This window comes from Papio anubis, chromosome 7, assembly GCF_008728515.1.
Source record: "Papio anubis isolate 15944 chromosome 7, Panubis1.0, whole genome shotgun sequence".
NCBI lineage: Eukaryota > Metazoa > Chordata > Mammalia > Primates > Cercopithecidae > Papio > Papio anubis.
In genome coordinates, this window is record NC_044982.1 from 30,579,177 (window position 1) to 30,593,548 (window position 14,372).

The 14,372-nt window shown below is 49.1% G+C and overlaps 1 protein-coding gene across 3 annotated transcripts in view; it reads right to left on the reverse strand.

Moving 5' to 3' along the window:
* Positions 1-3,553: 3,553 nt before the first annotated feature.
* The window catches only part of IFT43 (intraflagellar transport 43), a 96,772-nt gene continuing 85,953 nt past the window's right edge, over positions 3,554-14,372 (reverse strand). For 2 of the 3 annotated variants that reach the window (XM_017961379.3, XM_017961378.3), the window contains 4 exons: positions 4,943-5,015; positions 4,599-4,674; positions 4,012-4,074; positions 3,554-3,843 (listed from right to left, as the gene is read on the reverse strand). In XM_017961379.3, coding sequence (XP_017816868.1) covers positions 3,724-3,843; positions 4,012-4,074; positions 4,599-4,674; positions 4,943-5,015 — 332 coding nt within the window. In that variant the 3' untranslated portion in view covers positions 3,554-3,723. Of the gene's footprint in view, positions 3,844-4,011; positions 4,075-4,598; positions 4,675-4,942; positions 5,016-7,625; positions 7,886-14,372 lie in introns of those variants that run through there. The other variant, XM_017961380.2, reaches the window with a different exon arrangement.

Here is a 14,372-nt window from a genome sequence, read left to right on the forward strand (position 1 = left end):
AGGTGGTGGCATCACTTTCCAATGGGAGCATGTAGTTATAAAAGCCTGTCTGGACTGTCCTGGGGTTTAGCAAAGATGAGTCACCAGTCAGGGATAGAGATGACCTAAGCTTCAACTGCTGGCCTGCCTGGATGAATTTCTGGCTTGAGCTCTTCACTGGGAGCCGAGTTCCCAGGGAGCACTCTGTGCAGGGGCCTTATAGTGCCTCTCTGACTGCCTGGTGCAGTGGGCACACCCTCCTTCCTGGCGGGGAGCTGGCAGCAGACTCCTAACCTCTGGTCTCTGACAGACAGAGCTCATTGCTCTCCTCTCCTGCAATGCAGCATCAATAGTTCCGCCTCTTCCAGGCCAAGGCATGAAGAGGCCATGCAATAGTTTGAGGAAGGTTTTCCATAGTCTGCCTGTCAAGCCCAAGGAAGCCTGAGAATGCTGTCATCACAGGAGGGAGGGGACCCCAGACACCCAGAGGCCTTTTCTGTGACAAGCCGGGCCTTGGGCAGAGTGAGCCAGAGAATCTTCTCTTTCCTTGTTACCCCCACCCCGGGCACCTTGACTTCCAGCCACTCCTCCAACAGGTCAGGCACATGCCTTCCTCCCGGTTTTTGCAAATACTGTTCCTGCTACTGAGAGCGCTGTTCCCTGGGCACCAGTCACTCCTTCCTTCACCTGGTCAGGTGTGTGCCCAAATGCTCCCTTCTCAGGGAGGCCTCCCCTGATTGCCCTACTAAAAAATCACAACCCCCCTCCCCAGCACTCCCTTCCCTGTGCCGGCTTCATTTTTCTCTACAGTATCTCTTACCACCTGAGACACTATCTATTTTACTTTATTTGTCCATCTCCCCTTCCAGAATGTAAGCTCTATAAGGCAAGGGAGTTTCACCTGTCTAGTTCTGTATCTGGAGTGCCTAGACCGGAGCATGGCCTGAAGGAAGTGGCAATCAATTATTTCACAAAGTAATGAACTTCCCCGTCACAGCCCAGCCTAGGAACGGCATCTCTGCAGTGACCATCCAATGCCAAAGACACCAGGGGAGATTTTGTCAGAGACCAGCTGGGCTACCCAAGCCTGCTCAGAGGTGACTTGAGCCAGTCTAGGAGAAACTGGTAAGGAACTGGTTAACATGTATGTTAGCCATGTATGGCAGAGAAATGGCAGCATTTCTTCACTTCATGCTCCCCCATGCCTGCACAAAACCATATTGCTGCTACCTGTGGATGCTTGCTGATTCTGTCATTGCCCTCTTGGGCCACCTTCCTGAAAGGCTCTCTGAAGTCAAGTATATGACACCGCTGGATGTAACCTAAGGCAGGTATTTTCCATGTCAGATGAGAACTGGGGGGGTCGTAGATTCTGGAACATCCCATTTCTCTGGCACCCTGAAGATATGATATGCAAATGCTGGGAAAAGGAAAATGCCCAGACAGGACGTGGCCAGGGCACAGGACAAGTGAAGGGAGACTCAGTCACATGTGGCCTGGACCTGATTTGTCTGAGCTCAATTTGCTCAACACGGAGCTGCTCCTACCCAGGTCTCACCGCCCTGGGGCCAGGACTCTTGAGCTCACCCATGCTGCCAGGCTTCACAAGAGGGGACTGACAGAAGCCCAATGCTCTGTGGTCACTCCACAGACAAGAGTGGGGGCTGGGGACGGGGGTGGCAGTGAACTTCTTTCTCCCGATGAACTTGTAATTCTGTCTGCTATAAACTGGATTACTTTCCCAAGCTGAAGGCAGCAGGGGTAACAGAAACACAGGTGTTAAGGCACTGTGGCATCAGAACTTGGAATTCCAGCTCCGCCACTCAGCTGGATAATCTTGGGCGATCTCTTAACCTCACTCAGCCTCAGTTTCCTCATCTGTAAAATGGGATAACCACAGCATCTGCTTCACTGGGAGGCTGTGAGGATGAAACCTGATCATTCCTATGTGCTGAGCCCAGCACCTGGCATGCAGTGAGAGCTCCATGTCAGATCTCGTTGCTGCTGTTGTTGTAAAAGAAAGGGAGAAAGGAAGTCAGCCCCTAGCCACTTGCTCAGGTTGGCTGGAGACCTCCAAGGTTATCAGAGTCCTGAGGCAGTTGGATTTCCAGTAATTAAGGGAGTAGAAATACAGCCTTTCTCCTTTGGGTTTCAGAATGATGTAGACTCAAGCAAAACTAGCCTGGATAGAAACTTTTCAGTGGCCATGGGAATTATTCCAAAGAGGGGCTGCCTGGGCTAAAAGTGTGACTCTGGAAAAGGAGGAAATGGAACCCTAAAGCCACTAAATCCCCGAGTTTATAATTAACAGACAAGCATTCACTCTGCCTGTTCCGGAGCCATGTGGCTCGCCGGGGAAGGGCACCGTAGTCACACAAAAATAACCCCCCAGTGGGTTTTTGATGTGTTGAGCCTCTTTGTTTTTCTGAATTTTAATGAAGAGCTTTCCAGGCAGGATAAGAGAAGCACTCAGCACTCCCTATGGCTGGGGAGTGGGCCTTAGTTAGCTGCTGCCAGCCTAACCCAAAGCCCCATCCAAGAGAAGCAGGCAGTGAAGGGGCTCTGTCCTCAGATAAAGTCTCAGGGAGGAAAAGAGAAAAACAAAAACAAAAGACATCTCTGTGTAGGAGAAGGGTGGGACTCTGCTCCTGATCTCAGCACATCTTGGAACCAGGTGGTTATAATACTCGCAGCAGTGGAGATGGCTGCCACGTACCTGAAACGATAAGGAGAAGGGAGGCCCAGGCTCCGTAAGAGAGGGCTTCCATGGAATCCTCAGGGCTGCTGGCTGGCCCCTTCCCATGAGAATCAGAAATGAGGCTCTGGGAACCTGTAGAAGCTTTTGGAGCTCAAGGCATGGGTTGCAGGAAGAGGGGAGAAAGAAGAATGTTTCACAACAGCCACCAAACCCTGATGCAAGTGAAGAATGGGTCTCCTTATCCGTCCCACGGCTTCCTCCTGCTGCTGCAGCTGCCTGGAAGCCTATGATGCAGGTGGCAGTGCTGCATCACTAAGGTCACAAACAAAGGGTCCAGAGCACCCATGGGAAGGGAGGCCCCACCCCAGAACCCCAGCGGGCAACTGTCTGCAACCGCCTGAGAAGTGAATACCTTTCAGCAGGAGTACCCACTCCTTCTCCTCCTGAATCAAACTCTTCCACATGCTCCACAACAAGGCCGCGAGTTTCGAGTTCCTATCAGCTGGTTTAAAAGTTCTCCTAAGCCGGGCGCGGTGGCTCAAGCCTGTAATCCCAGCACTTTGGGAGGCCGAGACGGGCGGATCACGAGGTCAGGAAATCGAGACCATCCTGGCTAACATGGTGAAACCCCGTCTCTACTAAAAAATACAAAAACCTAGCCGGGCAAGGTGGCGGGCGCCTGTAGTCCCAGCTACTCGGGAGGCTGAGGCAGGAGAATGGCGTGAACCCAGGAGGCGGAGCTTGCAGTGAGCTGAGATCTGGCCACTGCACTCCAGTCTGGGCAACAAAGCGAGACTCTGTCTCAACAACAACAACAAAAAAGTTCTCCTTCACTTGTGATACATTTTTCCAAGAAGGGACTGGAAAGAAATGGAGGAGATGGCACAGAATAAAGCAATTTATTGCAATTGAATTATCCAATGTGGTTGACTGAATATAAATATTTTTATTACAAAATATTCCAGGTAAAAATTCAGAGCTGCTTGCAAGCTTCTTTAGCTTTCAGCTCACTGCATTTCTTCATGTCTAGAGCATGGGTGACGGGCTCAGGTGTGCCTGGCCTGCCCCGCAGGGTCCTCCTTCTCCGTCTGCAGTGGGTCCCACTCAGTGAGGACCTCTGAGGACACCTCAGTGAACAGATGGTCCCAGTCCCAGCCGACGTCATCCTGCCAAGAAGGGTTTCGCTGGGTAAGACAAAGAAAGGCCTTTTCCCTCAACTTTAGCTGACTCCTCCCTCCCATCCAGGCCTCAGGGAGGCACAGGCCAGCCCGGGAGTCGGCTGGTTATGGGAATGCCAGAGCTGAGAGATCGGGGAACTGCTGCCACCACTGTACCTCCCGGACTTCATGCTCTGGCGCCAGCACTTTGGTGAGGAGTTTCAGGTCGATCTCTCCATCCTGTGAATGCAAACAAAAAAGGTCAGCCTGAGGACCTTGAGGGCTTTCAGGCAACTCTTTCTCACAAAATCAGGATCAGTTTTTGTGTATCAGAACTTCCCAAACTGAGACCTGCAGGAACGCCTTCACAAGAGAGTAAAATCATGAATAAACCACATGCCCACTGAGAAATGAGGGAAGGCTATGCTTCCTACATGCTGGGCGTGATTTGGGGCAAAGGACCATACCAGGAGGGCAGAGCGTGACAGCAGCATGTCCACAGGGACAGAGGGAAGTGGGGTGCCATCAGGTGCCAAGGGGGCAGCCAGGTGGGAGCCTGGCACTGAGAAACACTGGAATATGTTGGGTCCAGGGTTGCTGTGAGATGAACGAGGATAAAACCTGCAGCAGAGGTATGGGTACCAGGCAGCCAGCCTCAGGGACTGGTGGAGGCGCTGTACAGATTGGGAGGAACTGAGAAATCTCTACGGATTGGAGCCCGTTGCTTGGGGCCCGCCTCTCTATGCAGAAGTTGTTCCACTCACCAACGTCTGAATGGCTGAGTACTTCATGAGGTCATTGTCCAGGTCACGGTAGGTCATCACCCGCTTTATCTGGATGCTGAAGGAAAGAGAGAGCGAGAGGAGGGAACCCCAGGCAGGACCCATTCCAGGAGTGCTGCTGGGCCACCGTCCCCAGAGCCTTGTACACAGCTGGGGATGACCAGAATGGGAATAAAATGTCTTAACAAAATGGGAACCCTGGATGGAGTCCAATACCAGAAAGATCCAGATTGACATTGGGGGCGTCAAAGGTCCACTGTAGATGATATCTGGAGTGTATTAATTACACGTTCTTTGCTTCCCCAATCATATCTGATTTAACCTACCTGGGAGGGGCTGCCACTTGCAAAACAAAGTCTTCTTCCTGTACTTCCTCCAGATCCGGAATGATAGGAATATCTGCAAGGAGAGGCAGAAGCAACACTGCCTGCAGAACTCACAGGGATTGTGCCTGCTTCTCCACTTCTCACTCATTCCCCTTCCACACACCAGCCATGGGGCTGTGGGCTGGGGCAGGAAGGACACTCAGATACAAACCGGGGGAGGATCAAAGGTGGTGTTTCAGTGATGCCTGAATCCCAGGCCTCACTCCAGAACCTGCTGAGGTAGAACCTCCTGGGTAAGGCTCAAGCATCCGGATTTTTTTCCCCAGGCGTTCCTTGGTGATCCTGATGCATGTGACAGGATAGGAGCCACTATAGTGGATCTCCAAGGAGAAATGTAAAGAAATAAATGTAACAAAGGGCTTATTAGAGGAGAGGAAAGAAGAGGAACTGACAAGTGAGCCTGGCATGGTCAGGGACAGAGGAATTGAGAATGTGTAGTGCCACAAAGCGGATGTCGCAGTGAGTGCCACTCCTCATGACCCAGATCTCTATGTGCATTAGCCCCGGAGTGCAACCATCAGGGCCCTCAGCCTGCATCTCAAGGGCGTCTTCCACCTAATGACATAGGCTGACTCCCTGGGATCCAGGTCTCCATTCACCAGATCTAATGTAATCAGTGATGCTGATTCTACGATCATGCTTTTCTTGTTGTCTCAAGATTTTCCATCTCTGAACTCTCCAGACAATGTAAGAGGAGACACGAGGCCATTTCTTTCACCAGTCCAACAAAATCATGCAAATAGAGAAACTGGGAAACCAGTCCATCCCTTAACTGTGGCAACTTGCTTAAGTGACCAAAAATTGTCCATGTTCTCTTGGGTCAACCTAACACCCTAAAGAAACATTTCCTTCTCCAAACGAGTATCACTGACTGGTTAAGAGATTTTGTTTTAAACAGTCAGGGGTGGGGGAGAAGAGACAGATGGTGCAAGAAAAAAGGCCTGGTGGGGTGAGACAGTCCTGGAATTCCCAAAGCAACTATAAATACGGAAAGAAGGAAAAGTCCCAAAGAGAGACTGGTGAAGACATCTTTCATTTCTGCTTTCATGGATTGAATTCAATCTTAGTTTTACAAGAGGTGCAAAATCGTTTCAAGAACAGCTGAGAAGACCCTTTTGCCACTTTCAGGCAATTCATGATTTAGACTTTTCGATCACTCTAGTCAAGCAATGCCAGAGGATGGAAATGTCAGTTCCAAGCCTGGTGTCTTTATTATGACTTCCGACTGTGGAGGCACAGGTGTTGTACCTGGAAAAAGAGAGCATGCAAGGGAGAGACAGAGACAGAAAGAGACAGGCAGCGAAAACAAGGGATAAAAAGTGTGAAAAGGGATAAAAATAAAAAGAAATTGCTGATAGGGAAAATAAAGAAGAGATACATTCACCACCCCCCAAATAATGAACCACATTCAGCAAGTCTTATATCTAGAAAGAAGCTGTTCGGAGCTTAGATTATCTCTCTCTATTCTGCTAGAGAGTTGGAGATGGAATGCTCTAAGATTCTATTTCTTATGCTAATAGAAATTTAGCTTTCTTTTTCCCTCCCGTTCTGTGTGATTAATACAGTCCATTGTGCAGGCTGCTGAGAATGCTGTGCCCCAGGCTGGTGAGACTGCACAGGCCCTGCGGAGGGACAGGGAGGAAGCTGGCTGTGCCATGCACCATCGGCAGCGTGACAGTTTTGGAGTGCGCCTGGCTCTCCTCGGGTGCAGAGTCCAGCCTGAGATGAATATTCAGAAGTTGGTAAGAAAATGCCCCGTGCTGAGTTTAGGGCTCAGGACAGGGTCTTCCCAAACTCCCCTTTCCCTCCACAACTTTAGCATTTGGGTCCTGTCAACTCTGCCCAGCGTCTTGGGGCTCTGAGGAATTGCACTTCTGCCCGATGTCCACTCTCACTCCCCACAGGCGTCCCTCTTCGTCCCCAACCCCCTCCTCCAAATGTGCACAAAGTGTGTGGGGCTGGCCCATCTGTGACAGATCAGAGGTCAGCTCAGGCCTTGGCAAAGGGGCCGCTCAGAGCGGCGCTGGTGGGGCTGGCCACACAGTGGGATTTCTCTCTAATTGGAAGCCTGGTGCCCAGCAGAACTCGGTGAACCGCCTGAGTGGGACAGAGCCAGCGATGACAGCCAGGCCAAGGCAAGCTGGAACATTCTTGTGCGGTGACAGCTTGAGCCATCGCAGCAGAGGCAGGCTATCCAACTCCGGCCCCCAGCAGAACAGGTGTCTGCAGAGCAGGTTTTGGGCAAACTTCAAAGAACTTCAGAATTTTACAGTTTCTGATTTACAATCACAGGCAAGTGCTCATGAGCACATAACATGTTCTGGGGAATTTTTTTTCTCTTTATCTCCTTCCCTCCTCCCCACTCCCCTACTCTCACATATACCACGAACGAACACAGAAAAAAAGAAAACAGCCTTAAGAAACCAGCTTCTTCACAAAATTACCTCTGAGCAGTGATCTGGCCTGCCTCCAGTAAGAGACAGTGACGACCTGCAAAGGTGGACTGGGGATGCAGCCTGATTCAGGTTGTAAAGTCTGACATGCAAAACACACGATTTTAACAGAGACAATACGAGGAAGACAGGACTCAGTTCTGGTACTATTGAAAAGCAACCGCCATTTTAAAAAATCCAAAAATTATGTTTACTTTATTTCCTTTTCTTCAATTTTGCTAATACCGAGAAGAACATGAACAGCTGCAATGAGGTCAGGGGCGTGCTATGTAGAACTCCCGCTCCGTGGTGAAGAGGCAGGCTCTGGAGGAAGGAGGGTCCGCTCCAAACCCTGGCTCCACCACCTACTAGTTGTGTGACTTTTTCTCTCTATGCCTCAATTTCTTCATCAATAAAATGAAGATCAGACTCATGCCCACCCAGTCAGTTGCTGTAAGTATTAAATGCAATGATCTTTATACAATACTAGCACTGTGATCAGTATATAATAGTCAATAACTATTCTTATGGACTTAACCGATATTATAATATTACATATGTAGAGAAACTATATGGCTCCACCTTCATTTTCTCCTGCCAGTGATGACCATTTTTCAGAAGAGAACACTGAGGCTAAGCAAGATTAAGCAGCTTGCATGGGGTGAAACTATGAGTAATGGACTTCAATGTGGCTGTGATGCCTCAGCCCTGCCACGCCCCACACAGGCTTTCTTCTCAACAGTGAAATGCCTTCAAAGACCCCTCCTCCTATAGTGAAAGGGTGAGACAGCTGCCCATGTTCAAGACAGCTTTCACTTAATGTCCTGTGAAACTTAGGGTTAGTAGGGTTAGGGTTGAGGAGTTAAAGAAGGAAGGTATTTCTGCATTGAGGACAGGGCAGCTGAAGCTGAAGGAGAAGCAGGATTCGGCTAGGCGGGGAACATGTGCAAAGGTGCTCGGCGGTGAGAAGTAACTGGCAACACTGGAGAAATGGAAGGCGGGACGTTGTGGCTGGGCTACGCCAGACCCCTTCCAAGGCATGATGGGGGAAAACCCAGAGGGACTAAGCAGGATAGAAAATGCATGTTCCTTCCTTAGTGGATCACTTCTGAATCTAACAAGCAGAAATAAGAGCTTCCTACTTTATCCTTCCATAATACTTTATTCATGGCCACGGGGTAGCTCTCATTACCTTGCAGGAGGTAGAATCCATGAAATTTGCCCCAAGTCTGTCCCCTGGATGATGAACTAGCTGAAAGCAAAGCCACAACCCAGCATCTGTGCATTCCAAGGACTGGAAGAATTAGGAACAACTGAATAGAACTGCATTCAACAGATGCTCCTCAGGTCAGGAAGTGACACACACGGAAGAGCCATGTCAACCTTCTCTACTTCTCTACATTGTTCCAGTTAGAGTTGCTACTGAGTCCTAAAGCTGCCTGAGTAGGATTCACCTCACAAGAACAAAGAGTAATCCTTGGCTACTTCCTGGATTTGATAACATCATAGCAACATTTGGCTTCCTTCAGAGCTGCAAGGCCCCCTGGGAAACGCTTGTGCATATCTAAGAAACAATGGATGCGTGGAGACAAAGTTTCAGAGGAAGAGTCATTCAAACTTGGTCCAATATGGTCCATTTGGCGTCCATCCTGAGGCTGGGTCACACTGCTCTTCACCAATCTCCACATTCTGGAAGCACCCAACAGAGGCTTATGAATGCACAGCAACAGCAGTACAGATCTATTTGAAAAAGAGAGATCGCCAAATGGGAAACCCATTTTGATACTAGAACACTAGACTGCCGACACCCAACACATCTACCCAATACATCGTTCAGCAGATGATACCACAGAAATAAATGGGTGCTGCCTAAATAAATAGAAACTTATGGAACACCAATAGATCAATTACAACTGGTTTCAAAGATGTGAGCTGTTGGATGTGAGGGCAACTGCCATTTGCCCTGAAATACATTCATTATGGATAATATCATCACATGTGCACACTAAAATGCTAATTACCTAGCAGAGTCCCAGAAGGATCCTTTTCAGTTCCCGTGGCCTGATAGTCAAAAGCCTACCTGCCTCTTCCAATGAAGCCAGCCCCAAATCTCTGTGATGCGTTTTGTGATAGCATGCACAAGACGTTCAGATCCAGCTGTTGTTTGCCTGTTTGGGTACCGCTAGAACAGAAAGTGACTTCTTAGATTGGACTTAGCTTGCAATGAGTATACCCCAAGCACTACCCAGCTCTTCACCTGGAGTATAAATCTAACTCCAGCAGGAAGGAGAGAACAAAGGAGACACCCCAGTCTGGCCCCTGGGTCCCACCCAGGCAGAGATGTTTCAGGCAGGGAGCTTCTTCTCTCAGTAACCCTTTAGGGTCTACTCTGCTAATTTTCTTGGTTGGGGATTTCTGAGTAGGATTCCCTGGTCTTGTTCAGAAGGGCTTCTATAGAACTACGGAGTCTCTTCTGTACTCCAGCACTTTCTCACCTTGACATCTGAGCAAACGATACAAATGGTTGGCTTAGCTTTCCAGCTTCTTTAGGGTGCTTAATGATGACACCACCCCGCTCACTTCATTTACTCAATGAGCTTCCAAAGGCAAATGCTCTGTTTGGTTACACGCAATCTCTTCCCAAACTTCTTTCCCACTCAGTGCCCTGGCCACTGCAGAGCACTCACAGGCTGTTCAGGGCTCACATCCACCACACCCAGCCAAGTTCAACAACCAATCCACATGAAAGCGATCTGGACATGCTGCTTAAGGACACCCCAGTAAGAGCAGTCCAGACAAACCCCTGATTCTATGTCCAAAGTCACCAGACACTCAGAACTCTCCAGTGGAAGAAAACAATGCCCATGTTTTTAGGAGATGACAACTTAAAACCAGAGATCATTATAATTTTTCTCTGCAGCTGCAAAACTTTGTTTTACTGAATGCTGTTACCTTCTGCATCACGTATGGGGAATTTTAAACAGGCAAATGGAAGAAGGTCTGATTGAAGATGAAGTTAAGTGAAAGAAATTGGTCTCATTTAGCACATGACAGGATTCATCTGTGTTCCCAAGTCCACTGAGGTGGCATCATGGGCGTTTCATATTCATGAGCTGCTGCGACACTATGTCCCCTCATTTACAAAGAGCCGTGTTCAGCAAATTCTGTCCCTGTGGACACTCCGTGCATTTCATGGTCTTGTCAGAGAGACATCAAACGCTCCAGTAACCAAATACCAGAAAATGGCTTTAATTAGTGGATCTCAATCGTATAAATAATTTTTTTTCTAAGCGAAAAAATTGAGAATTTTTTAAAAGGGAAAAGAAAAGGGAAAGCAGGAGGCAACAGGCTTCAAACACCCGAAGGAACGAGGGAAAGAGGCAGTCTCAGAGGAGCTCCCGCGCGGTCCCCTGCACTCCTCGAATCAGGGGACAAGGGGCACAGACACGTCTCAGGTCTCTGGCAGGTCTGCGTTATGAAGACGTGTCCCTTGTGATTTCACCTGATTAGAGCTGGGTCCAGGGCTGTGCTCGTTACTGGCAGGTAGGAGAGAAAGAGTCTGAAAACTGCGACAGTGGCTACGGAGCCACGCTGCAAAAGCTGTGGACCAGGACTGACCGCACGCAGCATGCGCTGGCCCTGCAGACACAGCGGGGCGTGTGGTCAGGAGCCATGCACGAGCAGGTCCCTGAGGAGGCGTGCGATGGGGAGGCAGGGAGAGGAGGCCCTGTTCTGCAGTGCCAGTTTGGGGTGCCCATACGGTGAAATGCCTCCGTGCTCCTCCAAACCGAATCTCTCCTGATACTGCTGGGATAAAAGGATCACAGACCTTAAGAGGAGGAAGATCAAAATAGCTGATTGCTCCTCACAGCCCCCCAAGCCGTGATGGCTCTCTTGGCTGACAATGGGTTGCGGAGGGAGGTTTGGACTGAGTTTGGTTTCTGAGGTCGGCCAGGCCTCAGCACAGTTGGGATCTGGCTGTATCTTCAGCAGAGAAGGGGGTTTGTAAGCATGTCGACCTGGCTGGACCTCATGTTACCCACAGAGGGATGTTAGCATTTTTCTGAAGGAGCCACGAGTGTCTCCTCCCAGACAGCAATGTTCCTATCATCCCACCCAGGTCCACTGAAGGTTATACAAGAATCAGTATTGGCAATGCAAGGTGGTGGCAGCCAGGACTCAGCCTTGCAGGCCTGAGAGTCAGGCAGGGCCCTGAGGGGACTCTCTATAGGGAAGAGCCCAGCAGTCTCAAATGACCCCATTCTGAAGAGGACCCTGGGGCCATCTGCCCGGGTGACCTTTAGGGAGTACTGCCCCACTGGTTACTGTCCATTGAAGGAAACGAAGAACCGAGTCCTGCAGTAGCTCTCTCAGAGCCTCGTGCAGGCCCCAGCTTTCATCTGTGGAGATGTGTTAAGGACAAGGAGGGGTAAAGGACTTTAAACGTGACGAAGAAATAAAGTGGCTAGAAGGAATGGAAGCCGAGGAACTCTCCACTCTCTTCAATAAGGCCCAAGATGAGTGATCTGGTATTAATGTGACAGAGAGCACCTTCTCAGAACCGCCAGTGGAAGAACATTAGAAACCAGGCATATCTGATTCTATTTCATCCTCTTCATGTTACACTGAGAAAAACAAGACAAACTACACTGCTTTTATTCTAAATCCTTAGGTTTTGTATTTTTCCTTATATATATTTATTAAAAAAATGCTCCTTTGATCGGTGCCACTCGTGACACCCCCACATACAGAACGCTTGTGAGCGGCTCCCTCTGCGCAAGGCCACTGCTGGTGACAGCCAGCTGGTTTTGATCACAGCCACTCGGAATCGAATTTTCATAAGACAGATGAGGAGTCTTACTGCTGCTCACTCTCTTATCAGATGAGAAACAGAGGGGGAGGGGGAGAACCGGTCCTGAGGGAGCAGCGCAACAATCAAGGGCGGCGGGGCTCTTTCTCTGTCCCTCCGCTGCTGCAATTTTCAAAGGAGTTCGCCTCGGGCACTTTTAAATGATGGTGTCTCAATTCTGTAATCATCTTTCAAGAGCTTTCTCTTAAAGGGTCTTTTAGGTAAACCTAGTCCGTCAACCACACTTGTGGACTCAGGAATCACATTGGTGTCCTCCTGAGTGTGTATATAGACAAGTACACACACAGAGAGATGTGTGCACATGTGCGCACACACACTGGACATCTCTGAATGTTCAGAAAACTGACAGAACCTAAAGCACAAAAGGAAGATGTGTCACTTGGCCATGAAGTTTGCCTCTTGCAAGGGTCAGAGGATTCCCTATTATCTCTTCCCCAGATTTCTGCCCTATGTAGGTTTTGCTGCCTCAAGTCCTCCTTTAGAAACTTATCTCATGTGTGATGTGTCAGAAGGAAAAGACTTCTCCACCTGAGGGCCAAGTGACATCCTAAGTCTGACCTCAGATGCACAAACATTCTTGTCCCTTCCCATCTCACCTAGGCAACAGCTAGCTGCCAGCCTTCAAACAGAGAAATGAACCACAGCCTTCTATTCAGGAGAGCACAGACAGTCACCAGTCATCCCAGGCCACAACCTGTTGTGTTCTGGGTTACAAAGACTACTGGGAGCAATTCTACAACTACACCTATCTTTTTCCATTGCAGAGAACATGGTGTCTTTTCTTTATATAGTTCCTGTCACTGGAAACAGACACCCTAGAATACCGAGCCTCTCTTTTTCTTCGGGTCAAATAAAAATCAAAGCAGTCTAAGATCTCCCTGGGCAGTGGTCCTCATCAATCTAAGGCCGCTCTCCTGCTCGCATCCTCATTCACCCGCTCCTGTCACAACTGTGTGGAGGTGAAGAAGTGCTCGTGCCTCTTCCTGAAAGCTGAAACGCCACGTACAGTTACCTCTGGGACAATCACACAAAACTAAATGGGATTGGCTTTGTCCTATCCTGATCCTGTCTTCTGTATTAAACGAGGACAGAATCCAAGGAGGTATAGCATACAAACCCTGATCTTGATAATGATTTCGGGGAGATTTAACTCTCTTTTACTTTTGTCAGTGCTCAATGCTGGATGATTTGCTATGAATCACAATCCCCCTAACAGACTATAGCATGACAGAATGCTGACAGAGCTTTCTCTCTGTGTTCCTGGAGGAAGGTTAATACAACCTGCTTCGTTTAAAACATGCATGCATGCACATCACAAGACTTCCGTTTTCATTCTTCACATTCTACCTCTTCAGATGCGTGCAAGCAAGCTGCTCACATAACAAGGAAAATGGAACCCCAGAGATATTACTACTGTCAACTGTGTTTTGAGCAGGGATGTTTGTGATGGTATGTTCAGGAAGTCTTGTGTGACCAAGACATTTCAGGGCACAATTAGGGACTCTGGCCTAGCCCTGCCAATGCCACAGGAGGTCTGATCAAGACTCATGGCCCTGTGGAATTTCAGTTCTCACCAAACCTCTCCAACTCTCCAATACTCACACTGCAATCTGTACAAGCCCAGTGAAACTCCTCCAGCCCTAAAATAGGTTCTCCCCTCTGAAGGATTTAGCACAGGCACTCTTGAACTCATCATGTAAAAGTAATCTCCATGGATTTGACGGAAAAAAGACAGGAGTAGTCAAACCTGAAGATTCTGCTTCATGTCACGAGAGCTTTAAAGACCTGGTCTCTTGTGCTTGTCTCTATCCAGCCCAGGCCCTGCTGTAGACAAGACTTGACAATGATAGGAGCAACAGAACTGAGGACATGGCCAAGAAGTAAAGCTGAGGATCAGGATGGGGGAGCCAATGTGCAACAGGCGGCTGGAAAATGGGTGGAGACAGGCTTCCTCCATAAGTAGGGCTGTGAGCAGGGGGGTTAGGAGACACAAAGACCACATCCGAGTCCCAGCGCCACCACTTCCCAGCTGTGGTATGCTGGAGCAGCTCGCACCGGCCCCAAAGAG